Source organism: Oncorhynchus tshawytscha, linkage group LG26, assembly GCF_018296145.1.
Source record: "Oncorhynchus tshawytscha isolate Ot180627B linkage group LG26, Otsh_v2.0, whole genome shotgun sequence".
NCBI lineage: Eukaryota > Metazoa > Chordata > Actinopteri > Salmoniformes > Salmonidae > Oncorhynchus > Oncorhynchus tshawytscha.
The window spans coordinates 43,171,426-43,192,640 of NC_056454.1; the positions used below are offsets into that span (position 1 = coordinate 43,171,426).

Genomic DNA, 21,215 nt, shown 5'->3' on the forward strand with positions numbered 1-21,215 from the left:
AAATGCTCGGGTGTCACTTCAAGGTACTGAGTCACATCGAGAATGCACAAAGGATCGAATCAAGATTTACCACAAAAATAACAGAAATGCTCATTTACTGTACACGCCATCTTGCCTCTGCCTCTCTAGGGAAAAAAAGACGACTGAGTGAAAACACAAAGAGCCTCCATTTTATATTTCAGATTTCATATACAGTGCAAGTAGTACTGTAAGTGTAGTGAAGGAGGGGCCTACTGAAAATAGAATGAAACTTGAGAACAGTGTCTAGATTCTACGACAGACACAGGGCGTGACTCACATGTCTTTGTCCTTACTCTGAGGCCTGGAACCCACAAAAAGCCCCATGTTGGCTGAATGAAACTCATTCTGTAAAGTCTGGCAGTGATTCTGAAGTTGAGGCGAAGGGAAGCAACACTTGCTTTCCCCATCAGGAGAGGCATGCATTTTTGCAGTTGTTCTCTGAAACATGCAGCACCACCATTTTATCTGCGTGGTGCTGGGGCGAAACATTTTGTGGGGAGAAGTGTGAGACCTCGTTTCTTGATTTCATTTCATCTTGGAATTATGAGAAAGAAAATAGTTTTCATCCACAATATTTAGAAATTGAAGTAGGACAGCTACCTGCTAATTCCCATACATTCTACCTTTGTTGAATGTAGCTGCCAATCGACTATAAACATTGATCCTATGTTAACATTTTCTCAATAGGATGTGCATAGTACCTTGTGACTCATTTGACTCATAGCAAGACTATTTTGGTATTAAAAAGGCACAGCATCAGGTTCCTGTATGACACATTGCTCATGAGGAAGGAAGTTTTGAATAGTAACCTGCTGTAAGTGAAAGAGGGGGAGAAAAATCTGACTGTTCCCCCCCCTGCTGCAGCTTGCAGGCAGGGGTGTTGTATATCCCTCCTTTGAAGAGGGAAAGTGTATGATTCTTGTGACTCCTGTTGAGGAGTCACATGACTGGGGCCAGGAGGAACAAACACAATGGGCACAGTATATGTACACCCCTCGCCTGCCTGTCCCTCATTATCAGGAAAATACATTCATATTACAAGCCGTGGCTGAATGGAAAGAGGTACTTAACTGAATTGTCAGGGTAGCATGTGCATTCCAGTTGACTTTGCCTCGAGTGTTAAACTATGGTCATACTTCAGTTTATTGAGTGCTGTGATAGCCACAGTTGATTGTCTGATTTTGAGCCCTTTTCTCCTCTCCTTCATAGATGAAAGGAAGGATGAATATGATCCCTTGGGGCCAGAGGGGTCTCTTCACTCTGTAGGAAGTGGTACAGGTGACTTCCACCCTCTTTATTGAACTTTTATTTATTAACTAGGGAAGTCGGTTAAGAATAAATTCTTATTTACAATGACGGCCTACCCCGGCCAAACCCTAACGACGCTGGGCAAATGTGTGCTGCCCTATGGGACTCCCAATCACGGCCGGTTGTGATACAGCCTGCAATCGAACCAGGGACTGTAGTGACGCCTCTGGCACTGAGATGTATTGCCTTAGACCGCTGCGCCACTCAGGGGCCCCATATATATATTTGCCAAAAAATATATGGGGGATTGGAAATGATGCAGACACATACATTGATGGAAGCTACAATCTATCTGCAATATTAAAACTGATCTACCCCCTAAAAGCAAAAAAAATATATATATATAACACACTAGGAAGAGACATGATTATAACCCCTTGCTGCAGGTGATATACCTAATAGGAAACACATACACACAGTCAAGGGCCACGAGAGACAATGCAAAGCAAACATTAGCAGGTTGAGTGAGAGTGCAGCACAAATCACATCTAGCTACAAAATTGAATTTTGACCTAAATCTCATTTGTTTGATTCATGTACTTTCAAATTGGTTTAAAATTGTAGTTTGTCCTGGCAGTGAATCACAATGTCTTTGCAGTTAAGCATTTTTATCAACACAATCTTGCCTAAAGTAACTTCAAGGGATCCAAGCCTCTTGGGGACAGTTCAGTGTCCTTCGTTTTAAGGATATTTTCAACAACAAAAATGTACACAGTATCTGTGTCACAGCTGCACACAACACATAAGCCAATAGCAAACAGTATTGATCCTAAGAGAAATAAATGTAGCCACACTAACTGCCCTGATTTGTTAAATCAGCTGATGAATACATTAGACACCTGATGTACCATTACACCTACACTGACTGTTTGGCAGATATAGCCTCACATCTTCTTACTCATAATCAAATCTCTGCTTTAAATTATATAGAGAGAGAATTCTAAGTGAGATCTGTAAACCAGAAAATCTAATTGCAACTTAAACCAATTACCCGTTACACTAGGAAATATTTAAGTTAAAATGTCTAAAAGCTTTAAAATGGGTTGTGAACATCACTTAATGATGAAATTATCTCTTATTTTTCTTTGTCGGGGCCATTACATGGCATCATTAACGGTAACTTAAATGTATACTCCCCTCTAAGTAGTGGCTTAATGCTTCCCTCCCCCAGTGTCCTTCATCACATTTAGAGACCAGTCTGTTTCCCTGTGTGGCCAATATAATGTAGCTGTGCAGCACATCTCAAAATGGGGGAAGGAGAATGGAGACCGACCAATGTTCTCATGTTCTCCTTTTTCTTCCTCTCTCTTCTTCTCTAACTCCCCCTCTCCTCCTCCTCCTCCTCTCATATCCTCCTCCTCCTTCCCCTCTCCATCCTCCTCCTCCTCTCCTCCTCCTGCCCCTCTCCTCCTCCTCTCCATCCTCCTCCACATCTCCTCCTCCTCCTCTCCATCATCATCCCCCTCCTCCTCCTCCCCCTCCCCCTCTCCTCCTCCTCCTCCCCCCTCTCCTCCTCCTCCCCCTCCCCCTCTCCATCCTCCTCCTCATCTTATACAGTTAATGGAATGGATGGGGTGTCAGAGCTTGACGACTACTTCACTAAGTGTAGTAAACTGGAGGAGAGTGACGGCCTCTCGGCCAGCATCGCTGAATACCTCCAGCGTGGCGACACCGCCATCATTTACCCAGAAGCCCCAGAGGAAGTGACACGACTCGGAACTCCCGAAACCATTGGGCAAGACGAAAACGAAAACGGTGAGAATCCATAAAATCCATTTGACAGTTAATCTCTGACTATTTGCAGTCTCAGAAGCTGCATTAAAGGCCTTCCACCCTGTGCCTTTGTCCCCAATAGTGTTACTGACAGACTTTTATGGGTAGTCTGTGTTCAAGTGTAAGCTGATGGTGACTTTACATAGAGTCTTTGTGAAGCAGAGATAATCATGTTGCTTGTTGCACTTCCTCTGTTTACAACCTGGGCATACTGCCCATCAAGGTCTACTGGCTGACCTTATGACAACGCCTCCTCCTTTCCCCTATACAGAACTGTCACCTGGGACTCCAGATGCTTTCACCCAACTGTTGACCTGTCCTTACTGCGACCGGGGCTACAAGCGGCTGACATCGCTCAAGGAGCACATCAAGTACCGCCATGAGAAGAATGAGGAGAGCATACCCTGCCCACTGTGCAGCGAGACCTTCTCACACCGAACACTGCTGGAGAGACATATGGCCATGCACAAGCCAGGGATCGATCAGGTAAGACAGACAGACAGACAGACAGACAGACAGACAGACAGACAGACAGACAGACAGACAGACAGACAGACAGACAGACAGACAGACAGACAGGCAGGCAGACAGACAGACAGACAGACAGACAGACAGACAGACAGGGCAGGCAGGCAGGCAGGCAGGCAGGCAGGCAGGCAGGCAGACAGACAGACAGACAGACAGGACAGGCAGGCAGACAGACAGGCAGGCAGGCAGACAGGCAGACAGGCAGGCAGGCAGGCAGACAGACAGGCAGACAGACAGACAGGCAGGCAGGCAGGCAGGCAGGCAGGCAGGCAGGCAGACAGACAGACAGACAGACAGACAGACAGACAGACAGACAGACAGACAGACAGGCACAGGCAGGCAGGCAGGCAGGCAGGCAGGCAGACAGACAGACAGACAGACAGACAGGCAGGCAGGCAGGCAGGCAGGCAGGCAGGCAGACAGACAGACAGACAGACAGACAGCAGACAGACAGACAGACAGACAGGCACAGACAGGCAGGCAGGCAGGCAGGCAGGCAGGCAGACAGACAGACAGACAGACAGACAGACAGACAGACAGACAGACAGACAGACAGACAGGCAGACAGACAGACAGACAGACAGACAGGCAGGCAGGCAGACAGGCAGACAGGCAGACAGACAGACAGACAGACAGGGGGGTGATGTTTTTCTGTTTTTCTTTTACTATTTTCTTTCCTCATCTCATCTCCTTCACACTGTTGTGTCGTTGTGTGGGTCGACCAACGATCTGGGTGAAACACACAGTATCATTTTAGGTCACTGCCCTTCACTCATTTATTTTCCCTTTTAAGATTTGTGTTAATTATAATGGCTTCCTCATGGTGACTGGATACTCTTTTCTTCTGCATGAAGAATCATATTCTCTTGAGTGAATTAGTATTCTCCTTTCCTCTTCCTGTCATCCTCTACTCCTCTCACATTAAACAAGTTACTTCAGAACCCCACGCAGCTTCAGACCCCCACACTGCTTCAGACCCCCACACTGCTTCAGACCCCCACACTACTTCAGACCCCCACACTGCCCCAGACCCCCACACACGGCTTCAGACCCCCACACTGCCCCAGACCCCCACACTGCTTCAGACCCCCACACTGCCTCAGACCCCCACACTGCCTCAGACCCCCACACTGCCTCAGACCCCCACACAGCTTGTTCACAGCTGCATTGTGTTGCGTCTTCCTTTAGTGAGGCCTGCGTGGGATGTGCTAGCATATTGCCTTCCTCAGGCCATCTGACTTTTTACATCAGCTGTTGCTAGAAGTGGACCAGATTTGATTAGAAATGAGCAGTCATACATAGTAGCAGAGATTTGGACCATTTCCTATGGTTCAATATGCAGTTCTTTCACTGAGCATAGCGTTGATTAAGGACCAGTTTTATAGATAGATAATAAACAGTAGCAGCACTGTCACTTTATTCCTAGTTATTTGTACATGTCTACCTCAAATACCTCATACCCCTGCAAGTCAACTTGGTACTGGTACCCTGTGTATATAGCCTAGTAATCGTTACTATAAGGGCACAAGGCGAGACCCAAATGCAAACACGAGGCAGATGGCAGAGCTACGATATTTATTATAACAAAGGGAGCAGGCAAAGGCAGGTCGGGGACAGGCGAGAGTTCATAAAGCAGGTCAGAGTCCAAACAGCACCAGACGATAGGCAGTCTTGAGGTCAGGCCAGGCAGGGGTCAGAAATCAGATCCGAGTCCAAAACAGAACAAGGGGAAAGGCAGGCTGGTAGTCAGAACGCAGAGTGGTCAGGCAGGCGGGTTCGGAGTCAGGACAGGCAAGGGTTGAAACCAGGAGGACTAGAAACAAACAGAGACTGGAAAAGATCGGCGCAAGGAAAACCACTGGTTGTCTTGTCAAACCAGACGAACTGGCACAGAGACAGGAAACACAGAGATATATATACACCGGGGATAATAACCGACACCTGGAGGGGGCTGGAGACAATCACAAGGACAGGTGAACCAGATCAGGGTGTGACAGTTACTGATTGTGTATTTAAATATAACTTTTTTTAAATACGTGTTTCAGTCTTCTATTTCTCTATTGTCTTTCTCTCTGCGTTGTTTGGGCCCATCAGTAAGCTTTTCATTGTTAGTCTACACCTGTTGTTTACCAATTCGTGTGATGGATAAAGTTGTATTTAATTTTGTATTTTGATTTTAACCAGGGAATCAGTACAAGTACAACCATTTACAACCAGTAATTTGTAAACATAAAGACCAAAAACCAAAAGTATAGGCCTTTGTCTCTGTCATAAAACAGAACCTACAACTGTCTCTTATGACGGACCATGCAAATAAGCAGTGGAATCATTACAATTGTCCAATTATAGTGGTGATAATAGTCAGATTTCCTTAAATAAGCACCCTCCTTCCTCCCGGAGTCCCCCCCCCCTTCAGACTGGCTTAAATAAGAGCAGATGGTATTTCCCCCAGTGATCTGGAGTATCATAATCCTCAAATGACTTTAAGTGTTTGTTTAGTTCTGTACTTCCTCTCCAGTTAAAAGAGTTAAAGAAAGGATCTTATGGAAGGTCATTATGACTAGGCTACCTTAGTGCACCGGACTGTGGAGGGATTTCCATTTGAGTGCTACTGAGTGCTATTGGTGCAAACATGTGAATTGTGCTACTCTGATTATCCTCTGTGTGCAATGGAATTTATTTTTAGCATGGGGTAATTGTTCACACATTTGGTTATGAAGGCAGGTTCTACCATATCAGTCATTGGCCCCATTTTTTCAGATCGCTAGCATTTTCACAATGTAGTCCCCTTCAAGCCACATTCAGTAGTCTAACTCTAATCACATGCTCTAACCTGAAATGTCACCTGCTGCCATACATACACGCATACACATACACAAACACAATAACACACACCGATATATAGATTCTTCAGCAAGCATTAGTGAAAAGGGATTTTTTGACATTGAAATTGTACCATGAAAACCTCCCACATCTTTCTCATAAAGTTCTTTGTGGGGGCTTTATCTCTCTACATGCTGTTTTTATTTGTTATCTGCACTCATTTGAATTTCAGGAAATGCACCTACACTAAACAGTTACCTTTGAACAGAACACAAAAACTCAACCCACACACTATTCTCAAAATCGATTTATGAGTTCCTTGCACACTTCATCATTTTTATTAAACCATTTCAGATGTAAAACCCCCAAAAATACTTATGCAGTTAGATGTAGTTAACGTTTGTGACGGAGGGTTATTGTGTTGCAAGGTAGCCTACCGTTGAAGCTACGACAAATTCATTACATTCCTTCTCAAGGCCAGCTACCTTGAAATCTCGCCCAGTGCCTGGTTCATTTGTGACTCCCACACTTACACAACACGTTTAGGTGGCACTGATGTGAAAACTCTCTTTTCTATCTCCTCCACAGCCCCAGCTGCTGAGTGAAGGGGCCGGCAATCGCAAGTTCAAATGCACTGAGTGTGGAAAAGCCTTCAAATACAAGCATCACTTGAAGGAGCATCTTCGCATTCACAGCGGTAGGTACTAAAATGAGTCAAGCAGCCCACCATTTTAAAATGTATTCATGTGACTGTGGCTAGATGACAGAGAGGGCTCATGCCATAAGAGTAAAATTGATAATGTTCCTTTTTGGCCTCTGTCAGTAAATGAGTCATTCTGTTTTATAATAGCTCACTGTTTCAGACCTGTTTTATAACTGACTAACTCCGCCATATGGATGAGGCCATAGCTCAAGAAGACAAGAGTTGAATAGACGTGTAATAGAAATAGAAATTCACATTTTCACACTGAAAGAAATCTTCAGCTATTTCACTACCAGCCAATTGCAAGCATTCAAAATGGAGTAACTTGAGATTCATGTACCTTTTTATCGTTTATAGGCGAGAAACCATACGAGTGCTCCAACTGCAAGAAGCGTTTCTCCCACTCCGGCTCCTACAGTTCCCACATCAGCAGCAAGAAGTGTGTCGGTCTGTTCTCCGTCAATGGACGAGTAAGTAATGGAGGAGGCAACGCCAAGGCTGGCTCCTCCCCTAACTCCACCGCCTCCTCCCCGGGAAGCCCCGCCCTGGCTCTGCTCCGCCACAAGCTGGAGAACGGCCGCCCCATGGGGCTCCAAGACCAGCAGGGCCACCTGGACATCAAGGCAGAGCCAATGGACTTAAACGACTACCGGCTACTGATGGCCTCCCAGTATGGCGTCGGAGGACCAGGGGGCTACATGAATGGAGCCTGCCGAGGAGGCAGCCCCCTGGGGGTCCACAGCTCATCCCAGAGCCCCCTGCAGCACCTGGGTGGAATGGGGTTGGACCTGCCCCTGCTGGGATACGGGTCCTTGGGGAACAACCTGAGCGAGGTGCAGAAGGTCCTCCAGATTGTGGACAACACGGTGTGTCGGCAGAAGATGGATGGGAACCCGGAGGAGATCTCCAAGCTCAGGGCCTATATGAAGGAGCTGGGGGCTCAGATGGAGGAACAGAAGCTGGCCTTGTCCTCTCCGCGTGCCAGCTTCCAGGCGGTGGGCCATGGCAGCCCCACCAAGAGCATCATCGACTACACCCTGGAGAAGGTGAACGAGGCCAAGAGCCTGATCGATGACTCCAAGAGGCAGATCAACATGGACATAAAGAAGGAGAGGCTCAACCACTCGACGGATCGTGAGGACAAGTCGCAACGCGAAAGCCACCTGGTTCCATTCCTGCCGTTCTCCTGCCAGTTCTGCAAGGAGACCTTCCCAGGACCCATCCCACTGCACCAACATGAGCGCTACCTGTGTAAGAAGAACGAGGAGATCAACCACCTTCAGCCCAGCGAAGACGTGTCTCTCAGCCACAGGGGAGTGTTCCCCTCAGACCAGCAGGCCTCCCTGCTGTCCTCTCTTTCAGAGAGGGGCGCCACCAGCCCCGCCAACCCCTTCAAGGACCACATGTCAGTGCTCAAGGCCTACTTCGCCATGAACACAGAACCCAACTCAGAGGAGTTGCTGAAGATCTCCATCGCAGTCGGCCTTCCGCAGGAGTTCGTCAAGGAGTGGTTCTCCCAGTGGAAGAATCAGCAGCAACAACAACAACACAACAAGGGCAATGCCAACCCCAGGAAGCAGTCACCGCCGCCAGAGCGGAGCAGTGCAGAGGAGCGCAGGCACCACAGGCTAACCAGGTCACCAATGTCCACGGCGCAACACGTGGACCGTATCATGGCACTCGCTGATTTACACGGTGGCAACACCAACGGTGACCGTGACGCTCTCCACAGACACTCAGAGGCCAACCAGTTCACAGCAAACAGGCAGACGGGTGACAAACCACTAGACCCCTTGAACCAACTTAGAAGCAGAACTCCATCTCCTCTAAATCTCTCCTCCACTTCTTCTAAAAACTCCCAGAGCAGCTCGTACACTCCAAACAGCCTGGCCTCTGAAGGGGATGGCCATGGGGGGGACGCACCGTTGGACCTTTCTCTGCCAAAACACATGATGAGCAACAGCATCTCACTGGGAGAAAAGAGGTCCGAACCAAACGGCTACGTCTCAGACTGCAACGGTGACCACCACCATTCCAGCCGGGAGCAGGGTACTGAGCCCATGGACTTGGCCCACATCAAGAAGGAATTCCTGGGCTCGGAGAGAGACAACAGAGGCAACCGCGGACACCAGATGGAGAAGAGTGTCAGCCCCATCTTTGGCATCAACCCCTTTGGTGGTGGTCACATGTACACATCTCTGCCCCCACATGGAGCATTCCCCCCGCCTAGCTTCATGCAGGCCCAGGCCAGCATCCCAGGCCTGAGGCCATACCCAGGGCTGGATCCAATGAGCTTCCTGCCCCACATGGCCTACACTTATGCAACTGGGGCGGCTACATTCGCTGAAATGCAACAGAGGTCGAGGAAGTACCAACGGAAACCAGGTTTCCAGGTAAGCAAGCCCTTTTGTGGTTTCAGGTCCATTCACTAAATCCATTTTTAGTAAGAGCTTAACAATAAACATTTTGCCCCTTTAAATTAGTATCTAATGGATAAAGTTACACTCAACACCAAACAAATTAAATGTTTAAATTAGTAAAAAAAATAATGTTAAAGTTGTGTTTTTGTCAAATAATTTCCTGTAATTAGATGAGTTTGCACTGTGGCTGTCTGTTTTGTATATGCGTCCACTCCACACATCAAATCCACAACACAGACTTAAAAAGCCCATATGTTCCCCTTTTTATTGTCTCCTCTCCTGGGCAGTAAGAAGGGTCTTACACAGGTCGTACGGATCGACGACTAAGCCCTGTCCAGACTTGGGATCAAACTCAGAGCAGAAGGTGTCTTTGTTTTAGGTGACAGGTGTGGATTACTTACAAACAATTGAACAATATGCCTCTCTCATCTCATAGGGGGAGCTATTGGACGGCACTGTGGACTATCTGTCAGGCCTGGAGGACCTGACAGACGAATCCCTCCTCTCCCGGAAGAAGATTAAGAAGACAGAAAGTGGTATGTACGCGTGTGACTTGTGCGACAAAACATTCCAGAAGACCAGTTCCCTCCTAAGACACAAATATGAACACACAGGTATATAACATTTGGACAGTTGTTTTCTACCCCAACCTCCCTCTTTACCTTTGTGCCAGTCCCCCTCCATGTTTTGTGTCATTTGAAAGCTGTTCTTTTTTGTTATTTCATCCTCTCTCTCTCTCTTTTTTCCCCTTCTTGATCACATCATTTTCCCCCCCACCAATCTTAATTGTTATTTTCCTCTCGTCTTTCATCATTTCCATTATAATGTGTTCAGATCCATGAACTTTAACGTGTTCCTTTCTTATTGACAAGGGGTTTGGGAATAGTGGGCTGTTTGGATATCAAAGCAGTTACATAAACATTCGGTAAAAGTAGAAGTGAGCATCATTGCATTCATCACAGAGACCATATGATGACATCATCATATGGTCTCCAGAAGTAACAGGACCAGTGGCCATTTTGGAAACAAACGTTCTGCTTCAAGAGGGACTGTCTTTTTAAAGATCATGCTAGTATGTTAAGACACAGGGACATACAGTATATATACTGTGCCTTCAGTGACAGGGACGAGAATTACTGCGTTGACCCTGGTGGTATTTAACAGAATGACAGGTCGTATAGGAGGCTTGCCTGTGTGGCATGTTTGGTTATTTTTTTAAATGATCTTCAAAGATGTGACCTCTCCTCCTGGGGACTCCTCTCTTTCAGCATCCTGTAATGGAATGCCCCATGAGGAATTCTCTGTCTCCTCTATTTTTGTCCCACTGTAGGGAAGGTGGGGAGGGCGAGGGGGGGGGGCACTTAAAGTATGTCAACTATGGATGATGTCGCAGGCATTCCAAGGCTATCTGAGGATAGGAATCGCCTGTGTGTGTGTCTGTGTGTGTATGTGCATTCTGTTGCGTGGCTGCTCGCCTGTGTGTACTTTATGTGTATTGGCTTTCGTAGGATGGTAGGTGTTTGTGCATGTGAGCGTGGGATGTTCCCTTTTGGAAGGGTGCTATTATATGGGCCGATTGAACTTGCATTTGAGAGGCCCATTTTGTCTAATAGAAGGGAATATATTTCCGGTAGCACTGCTGAGTTGTAGTAAACCTTTAGTGCGAGGAGCTGCATGTTGCGGGGACGGGGAAGAGGGGCAAAGAGGGCTAGTGGTGTGAAGGTCCTCCTCCTATAAATATAACTGTCACACCATCACGTGAAGGATGCCTAATCCTACTCGTTTTAACCTGGACCTATGATGTCATGAGAACACGCTGTCACTGGTGCCAGGCTGCACTTCAGTTTCACCTTGCTTGGTGTTCGAAACATCTGAGTTCACTGGCTTAGCTCGCTGCTCGCCGGCCCCGCCCATCATAGAGTGGTGAGGGGTTTTATTTCCACCTGACTCCCCACCGTGTTTTCTAGCAGCAACTAAAATTAGCTCTAAAGTTAGATTGTCAAGGTTTACTTTTGACGCTTTGTTCTGTTTTCTAAAATGTCTTTGAGAAATGTACTTGTATTTATTTGTACCATCACAACATTACTCATTCCTATCATTATTGTGTCCTATAATAATTTTCACCATGATGGAGGGAATGAAGAAATCCGTAATAATGATATCAATGCTTTTACACTCAGTATGCACATAACATGATCAATACATTCTGTGTCAAGTCAGACTAAATTCACTCTAATTTGACATGTGTACTACGTGTCTGTTCTCCTGAATAACTGTTTATTTTCCCTTTGTGTTTCTAGGGAAGGGGACCATAGTAACACTGTAGTAACACCTCCTCTCCCCTGTCTCCTGTGTCTCCGCAGGAAAGCGACCACACCAGTGCACGATCTGTAAGAAGGCCTTCAAACATAAGCACCACCTCATCGAGCACTCTCGCCTGCACTCTGGAGAAAAGCCATACCAATGTGACAAGTGTGGCAAGCGCTTCTCTCACTCAGGCTCCTACTCCCAGCACATGAACCACCGCTACTCCTACTGCAAGAGGGAGGCCGAAGAGAGGGAGGCAGCTGAGAGGGAGGCGGAGGAGAGGGAAGCCTGGGACAAGGGCCAGGGCCCCATGGAGCCCACAGAGCTACTGATGAGGAGGGCCTACCTACAGGGTCTGGGGCCGTTGGGCTACTCAGACCCCGAGGACCAGCTGGAGAACGGGGACGACACCATCCTGAGGGATGGCACGGAAGGAGGAATGAGGGGAGGACGAGGACAGAGGGAAGTGGACGAGACGTATGAGGAGGTGACAGACAGACGAGAGGCGGGAAGTTTCAGGGAAGGAGAGGACGAGGGTGACGGAAGGATGGACACAGCGAGGGATGACGAGGGGAAAGGTGCAACGCATTCGATGGATGACAGTTCAACAGAAGGGAAAAGAGACACCAAGTCAGACCATTAGGAAGCAGATTAAATCAATTCTGCAGTCAGTCAAAAAATAATATTGCAGAAAATATTTGTCGTGATGGTTTGTTTCATTTCCTTTTCCCATTCTTCCAGCAAACATGAAACTTGCTTTGTTTTCAGAAGGGCACTGCAGTGGCTAAGTCAAGCAACTTGTAGCTTCTCAGAAGCTCATAATGATGGACTCATGGAATGTGGTGACTGACTGCCAACATCAGAGTTGAGATGACAAGCTGGGTGGTATTATTTAAGAATCAACATTATGATGTAATAATGATTACCATTATAATAAACAAATTAAATGAAGCTGTCTTTAATGTACAGTGTTAAATAAGGCCTAAAAGCTGTGTGGTGCTATAATGTTGTTAACCCTTGTGTTTTATTGTGTTCATACCCCAAACCAGGAAATTGCACTCTGCCCATTTAATCACTACAAAAACAATAAAAAACTATTTAAAAAACCCTATGTATATTTATACCGTGCTTGAAGACTTGGTAGCAGTCCGTCAGTGTTGTACTTTGTCTACTACTTACTGTGATGTCCTTGGTTCTACCCTCCCTTTTGCTCGGCAAACTAACCACACCATTTTTTGTCTTTATGTGAAGGAAACTTTAAACCTGTGTGATTTTGTCTTAAAATGGACTGGAATGAAATGACAGAATGAAATAGAGAATTGTGAAATTACGAAGGGCTCCATATGACAGACAAGAGACTTAGTATGTTTTATTTTCTCAAGAGAAAGCCTTATATGCAAACCTTTTCACCTGTGCGTTTCTGCAAGTGCCATCCCTGTACAGTGTAAAAATCAGAGTTTACTTGTATTATCTTTGCTCTGGCTTCAGTATTAAATCAATATTTCACCTAGTTTTTCAAAGTACCTATGTCAGTATTAGCATCGTTAGAGACAGCAGTTCGTTAGTTTACATGTTTGTGCAATTTTATGTATTTTTCATTACCTTTTTTCAGTTTTACTTTTGTTTTTGTAGATTTTTTTCCCAAGCATAAATTACATTTCAATCAAATTTTAAGATTGCCATTTTATTTATGTGACTCATTTTATATTTCCTAATTGTATTTATTTCATACTGTAGTGTACAGTATTATAGTTCCTCAACAAATATATTTTAGTAAAGGATTCTGTCATTGACTATTGGAGAAAATCATCAATAGAGAGCACTCTATGGTATTTGGAAAAACAGTCATTGTTAAAATTGTCAATTTTGTTCTTATCATTTTATTTCCTTTAAACTACTGGAAATTTGAAATTTGGGGAACTTTTGATACAATATTGTGAAAACACTGTATTTTTTGACAATAAAAAATCCACTTTAGTCATCCAGGTAAAGAGATTAAGATAGAGGGGGTGTTGATGGAAAATTCCTAAAATGTCTTAAGTAGGCTATTATTGAATTTTTTATTTCTCTTGGAAATGACCTCAAATAAATGTAGCCAAAATAAATTTGAATAAAGCTGTGTTATTCTTCTTGTACTTGAATGACTTCTATTTATTATCGATCTAACAGTGATCATTTATACTTATAAAAGGGAAACATTTTCAAAAGTACTATAGACATTTCTAACTATCCATGACAAGCTTCTAGTCAGGGATAGTTTCAATTTAATATAAAGTAATTAGCACAGACTTTTACTTTACTTTAAAATGAGAAAGACTAATCTAAAATCTCTCTCTCAACTGTTAGTTATTGCTGCCTTTACACTTATGTGATTAGTGCTACTGAATTATGACCTTCTGATGTGGATTCTACTTTATGTGAAGATTTCTTAGAAGCTGTGTGATAGACTTTTTAAATTACTTTTGCCTCTTTGAAGTTTAAAAAGACTAGGCTTGAGCTCAAATTACCACAGCAGCAGACAACCAAACTGGCCATGAACTGTTTACACAGGATCTCAGAAGAACTACATTATCCATGACCTTACTAATTTAACTAACATAATGAAATGCAAATAAAATCCCCCCCCACACACACACACACACACACACACACACACACACACACACACACAAGATAAAGTCTATTTTAGGATCTTGCAGATGTTGGGTAAAATATTGTACATATCGTCACTGAGTCCACTAAAACATGGAAGATCAGTTGTTGGCAGAGAATATGTTCACAAGTAGCCTAGAAAAGTCATCCCTTGACAGTATTGTCAAAATAGTGAGCGAAAAAGCTCTCTCTCTCTCTCAAGCCAGTGAAGACCTAAACAACGAACAGCGTGAGGGGCGTTCCTAAAACGACACCATCACGCACGGATGGAACGAGTGCGTCATTTTTCTACCAATAATATTCAGGAAAAGGTGAGTCTTCGTTCCACATGCAGACAGAAACGAACACTGACATGTGCACTGCATGTTGTTTCAAACACTTTCTATAAAGCGACGCTTTATTTCTACATTAATTTGTCTTACTGAATAGAAAAACAATTGTCAATTTGCATAGGGAGACTGTAAATGTTTTCAATTACAAATATGGTTACGAATGGAAATGTGTCTCTGGCAAAGGAGACGTTGTGTACAATCTAGCTCTGGTCCAGGGCATTACTGCGCCTTGTAAACTGAGCATTCTGGATCGGGCCAAAATACGAAATCCATGTGTAGTGACTGAATTCAATGTAGGCTACAAAGTAAAAAGGAAAGATGTTGCTCGAGTGTTGAATAACTGCTATCTGTAGGCTATGTGCCAGCTGCTATTTTAAAAAAGTATGACTTATTTTGAGGGCATTTTGTTTACTGCCTTTTTGTTTTGTTTCCTACAGCATTGAACACACGCGCCTGAATCGGTTAGTCTAGCAGTTACCTAAAGTCTTTTAACTTCGTATTATATTTCCTGAGCCTTGCCAACATGTCATGCGAAATCTAAATAGGCCTGACCATGTGTTTTAAGCACTCTGTCACAAACCAGCCCATAATTTCAGATAAATCTAGGTCCGATGGTATGGCAAAGAGACGGGATGGGATTTGTATAAAATTGAAGCTCACTTATTTAATTTTTACACAAATTAAAAACATCTAAAATCGAAATTTGGAGAAAGGTAAAAACAAGCAACAGTGACTCCAGCCATGATCACCTTGTTGCTGTAGTTTAATTCACGTCAGACAATATGGGATTTAAAGGGATAATCCACCCCGGAGGTAAAAGTCTTCATTTTTTATTTAACCTTTATTTATGACTCATATCTCCCTCATTAACTTTAAGCACCAGCTGTCAGAGCATCTCATAGATCACTGCACATGTACATAGCCCATCTGTAAATAGCCCATCCAACTACCTCATCCCCATACTGTTCTTTTTGTTGTTGTTGCTCCTTTGCACCCCAGTATCTCTACTTGCACATTCATCTTCTGCACATCTATCACTCCAGTGTTTAAATTGTAATTATTTTGTCACTATGGCCTTACCTCCCTTATCTTACCTCTTTTGCACACACTGTACATAGACTTTTTTTCTATTGTGTTATTGACTGTATGTTTGTTTATTCCATGTGTAACACTGTGTTGTTATTTGTGTCGCATTGCTTTGTTTTATCTTGGCCAGGTCGCAGTTGTAAATTATAACTTGTTATCAAATAGCCTACCTGGTTAAATAAAGGTGAAATAGATTTTTATTTTATTTAACTAGGCAAGTCAGTTAAGAACAAATTCTTATTTACAATGCAGGCCTACCCTGGCCAAACCCGGACGACGCTGGGCCAATTGTGAAACTCTTGTGGATTTGGTGAAAGCCTATGTTGTATCTGTAACCACGTTTCCATTCATATGTTTGAATGTGAGCAATGTCATACCGTATAAAACAAAATCAAGACACCTGTCATGGAAACAGGAAGTTTCAGTACAATTTCATGAATGCAGACAGATCATTGGTTCATTCGATATGGTGGGATCATTTTGTGTCGGTAAGAATAATTATTCGAGAAATGTCCGTGGAAACACCTTTTATGCGCAAATATTGATATAATAACCATTATATCAAAGTAAATTAGTCATGAGATGATATGGTATGTGATCCTTCTACTACAACTCAGGAAACCATGCCATTTATTTGGCTACAGATGAAATAACTTATGATGAACTTCACAGGTTGATGAAAGTACACAGTGATCTTGATGCTCCTTTACAGTAAATATCGAGGGGCTGATTCTGGTGACATGATGATCGATACTTGACTGCCGTTTGACTAATACAAATATTCTCGATCTTATCCATAATAATCTCATCATGTAGACTAGTTTACCCGCTCTGTATCTGTGAGCTGTTGGCTAGAGCGCAAATGCCAAGACCAGAGTAGGCACATTTGGTATTTAACCCAACCGTTTTTGTGACAAACTAGAGTAGAGTTAAAAATGTGATGGATGTACGTTGAACTTTACATTTGATTCTCTACATAAAAACGTAAGTAAAAAAAGTAAATTTTTTAGTGCACTGTCATCACGTACTGATTTTGTATCTGCAACGAGTCTGTTTTGTGGGAAATTGCACGTTTTTTTAATGCTGATTTTGAAAATTTGTCATCAATCTAAACTGTGTACTAAATTCTTCAACTCAGTTTCTCCCTTTAAGTACCATCTTGCAATGCTCAGTGGCTGCGTTTCAAACTCATAAAAGACACCCTCGTCCACTTACCCTCGGCCTTATGCCCTTGGGGGAATCCCCGCGGGCATATTTGTCATTTGTCCAAGTGATTAGCCTAGCAAGGGAAGTTTGCAACGTAAGCCCCTCAGCCCTCGTATTTAATGGAGTTTGCAAGTGTACAATTATGTTCACTTCGGGGCCAGAAACGCCCCATAATTCAATTTGCGATGATTGTACATCCCTAACCCTAAGAAAAGTTAGCCAAAACTTAAAACCTCAACGTCAATATGAAGTCAACATTCAAGTGTAAGTAAAAACAAATGTAAATATGTTAGAAGTTGTCCTACTAATGCACAAACACGTCTTGTAAAAGTAAATATGTTTTTGTTTAGTTAGCTTTTGGATATTGTAGAAATAAAACATTTTCCTTCTTCAGAAGTTCCAGCTTTGCAGGCTGACGTTAGTTATCTCATTCATTTGCTAGCTATTATACTTATATTAATAATTATATGGTGAATATAAGTAGACATGCAATAATAGAGCATATAAAACACAATCGTTGCAGGACGAAATTAAAATGAATTCCTTCCTCCCTCGCCGCTTGCCTTGTAAGTGTAAACTCGTCAGATGTCATGATACGTCATCAGAAGTGTCCATTTATTTTGAGGGCTGAGGGGAGAGGGTATGTCTGTAAAGTGTTTGGAATGCAGCCAATGTCTGTGGGAAAGTGCCATTGTTGCCACAGCAAAATACTCTGTATTTTTTTTTTTTACAGCTAGCTATCTACTGACTTTGGTATTATTGTTTGGATTTACGTTTGCTAGCTAGCTAGCTAGCTAGTCAGCCAGCCCAGAGAGAGATCATTGCATCGTGGGTTTTGTAGTCGACTTGAGCTGCAACAGATTTCCACAATGATTTTGACGTTGCTACATTACCAACCTTGTTATGAGGACAAATTGAAACATTTGTTCAACAGAAATATAGTTTTCACATATTAGTGTTATTTAACATAATCATAGGAATTTGTGGTTTGGGATGGATTTTCCCTTTAACATTCTAAAAACACATGTCATACTGTTCACTAGTTCACCATCGGGATTAAAACACTTGTTCCATGACAAGTCAAACAGTTGTTCCATAGCTCCATGACAAGTCAAACAGCAGTTTCCTAGCCAAACAGCAGTTACCTAGCCAAACAGCAGTTACCTAGCCAAACAGCAGTTATCTGGGACAAACAGCAGTTACCTAGTCAAACAGCAGTTACCTAGTCAAACAGCAGTTACCTAGTCAAACAGCAGTTACCTAGCCAAACAGCAGTTACCTAGCCAAACAACAGTTTCCTAGTCAAACAGCAGTTTCCTAGTCAAACAGCAGTTACCTAGTCAAACAGCAGTTACCTAGTCAAACAGCAGTTACCTAGTCAAACAACAGTTACCTAGTGAAACAGCAGTTACCTAGTCAAACAGCAGTTACCTAGTCAAACAGCAGTTACCTAGTCAAACAGCAGTTACCTAGTCAAACAACAGTTACCTAGTGAAACAGCAGTTACCTAGCCAAACAGCAGTTACCTAGCCAAACAGAAGTTACCTAGTCAAACAGCAGTTACCTATCCAAACAGCAGTTACCTAGTCAAACAGCAGTTACCTAGTGAAACAGCAGTTACCTAGTGAAACAGCAGTTACCAAGTCAAACAGCAGTTACCTAGTGAAACAGCAGTTACATAAGCCAAACAGCAGTTACCTAGCCAAACAGCAGTTACCTAGTCAAACAACAGTTACCTAGTGAAACAGCAGTTACCAAGTCAAACAGCAGTTACCTAGTCAAACAGCAGTTACCTAGTCAAACAGCAGTTACCTAGCCAAACAGCAGTTACCTAGCCAAACAGCAGTTACCTAGCCAAACAGCAGTTACCTAGTCAAACAGCAGTTACCTAGCCAAACAGCAGTTACCTAGCCAAACAGCAGTTACCTAGCCAACAGCAGTTACCTAGTCAAACAGCAGTTACCTAGTCAAACAGCAGTTATCTAGCCAAACAGCAGTTACCTAGCCAAACAGCAGTTACCTAGCCAAACAGCAGTTACCTAGTCAAACAGCAGTTACCTAGCCAAACAGCAGTTACCTAGTGAAACAGCAGTTACATAAGCCAAACAGCAGTTACCTAGCCAAACAGCAGTTACCAAGTCAAACAGCAGTTACCTAGTGAAACAGCAGTTACCTAGCCAAACAGCAGTTACCTAGCCAAACAGCAGTTACCTAGCCAAACAGCAGTTACCTAGCCAAAGCCATCTACTACAGTCATCTCTTCCTCTGCACTGTTTTTAGAAAAAGTCGCACTGTTCTCTGCAGCTGTGTCGACCCGTTCTCCATAGAACAAGCAAGCCAGCCATACAGACACTCTTTTGCTATCCCGCTCCCAGGTGTCCTCATGGTCCTCAAGTCAGCCCTCTAATACCGCTAAACTGCATTTTCCTTTTAATTGGTATTGGAATGATTTTAGTAGCCTATTTTAAATGGTTGTTGAGCTTGGGTATGGTGACTGGTCACAATGTATGACATCTTTTCTGCCAACATCTGATAAGCCAACTCATACTAAATAGTACCAAGCATGTCAACTCCATGATGATTTAATCCATGGAGTTGAGCGTAGGCTACAGATTTTGAAATAAACATCTGACTACTTAGTCACTATGCAGTCGATAATATATATATTTTTTACATTTTAAACCCTTTCTTTGTTTGATGAAATCCATACTTTTTAATAAAAAAATCAAATGAAACCATCGACTGCTCCCTTGTTGAGATTCAATTGGCACATGCACATTTGCGCTGAGTTGCCATTTTAGATCAACAGCAATGAGGAAGCAGTCGGTAGTTGTATTTGATTTATGATTTATTAAAAAGGATGGAATTCAACAAACAAGATAGGCACTCAACAACAGAGGACAAACATAAGTACACGGTAAGGATAAAAACACACTAGTCTGCGCTCAACTCCGTGGATGAAATCATTGTGGACTTGAGGTACTTTGTAAACTTCGGAGCAGAGTAAAGTGTCGTCGTTTATGACAGTTCACTTACAGTGTTAATCAACAAATGACATTGTTCTTACTGCAGTAGACCTAGCTCATAAGTGAAACTTTCACCAGTGATGTGGTTTTTAAATGACTAAGGCTCTCTAGGCCTACTTCAAAGGGATGCTCTACATTTACAAGGCCACACAAAGTCCTGAGAATTGCTTACACACAATGTAAAAGCCTTTTTTCAGTCAGTGGAATGCCTGAAAGTGTGATAAGTCAGCTGCATGACAAATCATATTCTGACCGATACAGTATGATTTTAATAGCAGAGTAAATCATTTTATATTCAATCACTTTTTGACAACCCCTTTTGATTTGAACAGAACCTTCCATATGTATTTGCCCATTGTAGAAGTGCTCAGAAAGTAACTTTTTGGACCTGAATGCCAAATCATTTGAGATAAAGGTGTTTTTTGCATAACCCACCATACCATGAAGCATACAGTACCAGTCAAAAGTTTGGAAACACCTACTCATTCAAGGGTTATTTTTTATTTTTTACTATTTTCTACATTGTAGAATAATAATGAAGACATCAAAACTATGAAATAACACATCGAATCATGTTGTAACCAAAAGTGTTAAACAAATCAAAATATATTTATTTTTTAGATTCTTCAAAGTAACCACCACCTTGATGACAGCTTTGCAAACTCTTGGCTTTCTCTCAACCAGCTCATGAGTCACCTGGAATGCTTTTCCAACAGTCTTGAAGTTCCCACATATGCTGAGCACTTGTTGGCTGACTTTCCTTATTTACAATGACGGCCTACCATGGCCAAACCCGAATGACGCTGGGCCAATTGTGCGCCGCCCTATGAGACTCCCAATCACGGCAGGATTCAAACCAGGGACTGTAGTAACTCCTCTTGCACTGAGATGCAGTGCCTTAGACCACTGCACCACTTGGGAGCCCATTTCAATGAGCATTTAACAACAGAGTTTTAAACTGCCCTACTGACACTAGGAAATCCAGGTGTTATTAGTTTTGTAAGGTATTCTATAATTATGGTGCATTAAA

General features: G+C 43.3%; 1 protein-coding gene across 5 annotated transcripts in view; it reads left to right on the forward strand.

Annotated features, from left to right (window-relative positions):
- The window catches only part of LOC112225645 (zinc finger E-box-binding homeobox 2), a 75,895-nt gene extending 61,877 nt beyond the window's left edge, over positions 1-14,018 (forward strand). For 3 of the 5 annotated variants that reach the window (XM_042306670.1, XM_042306671.1, XM_042306674.1), the window contains 7 exons: positions 1,231-1,299; positions 2,887-3,084; positions 3,374-3,588; positions 7,042-7,150; positions 7,514-9,549; positions 10,013-10,190; positions 11,940-14,018. In XM_042306670.1, coding sequence (XP_042162604.1) covers positions 1,231-1,299; positions 2,887-3,084; positions 3,374-3,588; positions 7,042-7,150; positions 7,514-9,549; positions 10,013-10,190; positions 11,940-12,526 — 3,392 coding nt within the window. In that variant the 3' untranslated portion in view covers positions 12,527-14,018. The remainder of the gene's footprint in view (positions 1-1,230; positions 1,300-2,886; positions 3,085-3,373; positions 3,589-7,041; positions 7,151-7,513; positions 9,550-10,012; positions 10,191-11,939) is intronic. The other 2 variants (XM_042306673.1, XM_042306672.1) reach the window with 2 other exon arrangements.
- The last annotated feature ends 7,197 nt before the right edge of the window (positions 14,019-21,215 follow it).